The sequence below is a fragment of the Penaeus japonicus genome, unplaced genomic scaffold (genome assembly GCF_977035675.1).
Source record: "Penaeus japonicus unplaced genomic scaffold, GWHDUDI00000001_assembly GWHDUDI00000011, whole genome shotgun sequence".
NCBI lineage: Eukaryota > Metazoa > Arthropoda > Malacostraca > Decapoda > Penaeidae > Penaeus > Penaeus japonicus.
The window spans coordinates 35049346-35051845 of NW_028234413.1; the positions used below are offsets into that span (position 1 = coordinate 35049346).

Sequence of the window (2500 nt, forward strand, 5' to 3'; positions counted from 1 at the left end):
ACACTCAGGTGAGCTTGATGGCTGCTCAAAAAGGTTGTTCAAAGAGATGTTTGTTATGGTGTCATCATCTTTGCTTTCTTGTTTCCTTTTGTCGTCTTCGTTGCTGTCATTTGTTTCCCTTACTATATGCTTCAGAAGGCATGAAGTTTTAACTTTGCATTTCATAAACAACAAAAGTGTTAGAACTATTGTAGAAATACAAAACAATACAAATCCTACGTAGTAATTGGTAGTAGATCCCGTGTTTATGTCTACTCCCTTGCATGAATCAGGAGACTCCAATATTCCCAGTTCTGGAATTACATTGATAGCCCTTATTTCAAGTTTGCTATCTAGCCTGTCCAGCGTCACACTAACGCCCGGTGGAACCAGTAGCTCATAAGTGTCTCCTGTTCTGACCTTACTGTCAACCATGGCGAGAGAAGCGCTACCCTGAAACGTAGTCCTGTCTAGTCTCAAGTAGGCAATGTCACTCGACACAAACTGTACTTTCGAGTTGTTAGATGCGGTTAGGTTTTGCACGTAATGCACTTTTGTCTCTGTTATATTCACTACAACAGAGTCATTTAGGAACTTGTCCGTGGCTAAGATTGAAACCTCCGAGTTGACGACAGAAACGTGTTTCATTTTCGGATGCAGTGTCATCTTATAGAAATGTGACCGTATGGCATGAAGGTGCGTGGCGGCTCGAGGGAGGGCAGTCATAGTGGTGTTCTTGACAAATAGGTGATATTCGCCGCATTTTCTTTCCCGGCTTCCCCCGCTGACCACCACTTTATTTGTGTCTTGAATCTTCATGTTCTTAATGCAGGCACTGTCAGGCAAATGAAGAACAGGTGGCCCTTGGCATTCAACAGACTCGATATTTTCTAAGTAGCCCTCTTCGACGTACACTGGCTGTGAACACCAAAAAAAAGGTTAGTATTGCTTGCACACCTGGCCTATATGAAAGTCCCAAGATTCATTAATCACAAAATAAGTATTTAATACGATGATGCTTTCAATCTATTCGAGTATATTTCGCATCACTTGACCTTTAAGCATCATAATGTGTCCACCTTTAGATATAAAAGTAGATTTACTGATAGATGGAACTAAATACATTTTTCGCAAAGTCAAAAACTCTAGCACACAATTCCCCAGAGACAGGAACTTCGCTCTGAAACTCTCCTTACCTCGAGAACACCTGTAAAGTCGCAGCTAAGGTGTGAATTCCTCAGTCTGCAGTAATCGGAGGTGTTACTCAGTCTCAGCACGGAGATACTGGCGAAGACATGTGGCCAAAGGAGTTCCGTGGCCAAAAGAAGGTGAACAAATTTCTTTCCGGATGTTTCCATCTCTAAGGAAGAAACAAATGGATTTGATTATTATCAGTATTTTTCATCGTGTTGATGCATTTGTCATTGTTATCACCATTTTTTGCTTTTTTACTGTTGTTATGATCATTATCATCAGCTTATCTTCATTATTGTTGTTATTTCCATTACTAATATAGTCATCATTATTGCTATTTTCCTTGTCGTATTGGCGATGTTGAAAACGGATTTAAAATTCATATTGGTACTTTACATGTGATTTTTATGTTTTTCAAGTCCCTGACATACGGTGAATGATTTACTAAATGTAAATTTTCTCCTATTACGACCATTGCTATCGTCATGATTGGTATCATTACTATGCCAGTGTCCTTTATTATCATTTTGATTACCATGTCATAACAATTTTGATGGCGATAATCATTTAAGTTTAATATTGAATATTATCAATGATAACTTGTGCATAATTTTTATGATGATAACAATGATCGTCAGCAGTATTATCTTTATTTGCAACTTCTGACTTGCTTATTCGAATGAATAATGGCGCCATCCTATTACAACGGTAATGACAGGAACCCAATGTCTGCGCGCGCGCGTTTTGTGTGTGTGTGGTGTGTGTGTGTGTGTGTGTGTGGTGTGTGTGTGTGTGTGTGTGTGTGTGTGTGTGTGTGTGTGTGTGTGTGTGTGTGTGTGTGTGTGTGTGTGTGTGTGTGTGTGTGTGTGTGGTGTGTGTGTGTGTGTGTGTGTGTGTGTGTGTGTGTGTGTGTGTGTGTGTGTGTGTGTGTGTGTGTGTGTGTGTGTGTGTGTTGGCGAACGCATTAAGATAACGTAACGGATTTTAACGATCATGTGATCCTATCTGATATTTTTTATTTATCATCGTTCTCGTAATCATTTCATAGAGAATTAGGTATTATTTCTCCATCTTCTAATACGAATTCTTTTATTGCACGATTCTCTACATTCACATAGAGAAATATGAAGCAAACCTTTTGCATTAAATGTAGATAACGTAATATGTTCTCTGTTCTTGTACTTATCTCTTAACGGTCATGATAACGAGTGATAACCATCACAAATACTTTGATGTTTATGTATGACGAATTTATTCATATTTTATGTGACTTTGTGATTCATATGAAAAAATAACAAAAACGCAGAAGCACCGACATGTAAGTTAA

At 38.6% G+C, this 2500-nt stretch overlaps 1 protein-coding gene across 1 annotated transcript in view; it reads right to left on the reverse strand.

The window, feature by feature from the left end:
- LOC122262678 (uncharacterized) overlaps positions 1-2500 on the reverse strand; it is a 7682-nt gene that overhangs the window by 4243 nt on the left and 939 nt on the right. Inside the window, exons 2-3 of the mRNA XM_086542015.1 lie at positions 1176-1339; positions 187-897 (exon numbers count right to left, since the gene is read on the reverse strand). Coding sequence (XP_086398141.1) covers positions 187-897; positions 1176-1337 — 873 coding nt within the window. The 5' untranslated portion in view covers positions 1338-1339. The remainder of the gene's footprint in view (positions 1-186; positions 898-1175; positions 1340-2500) is intronic.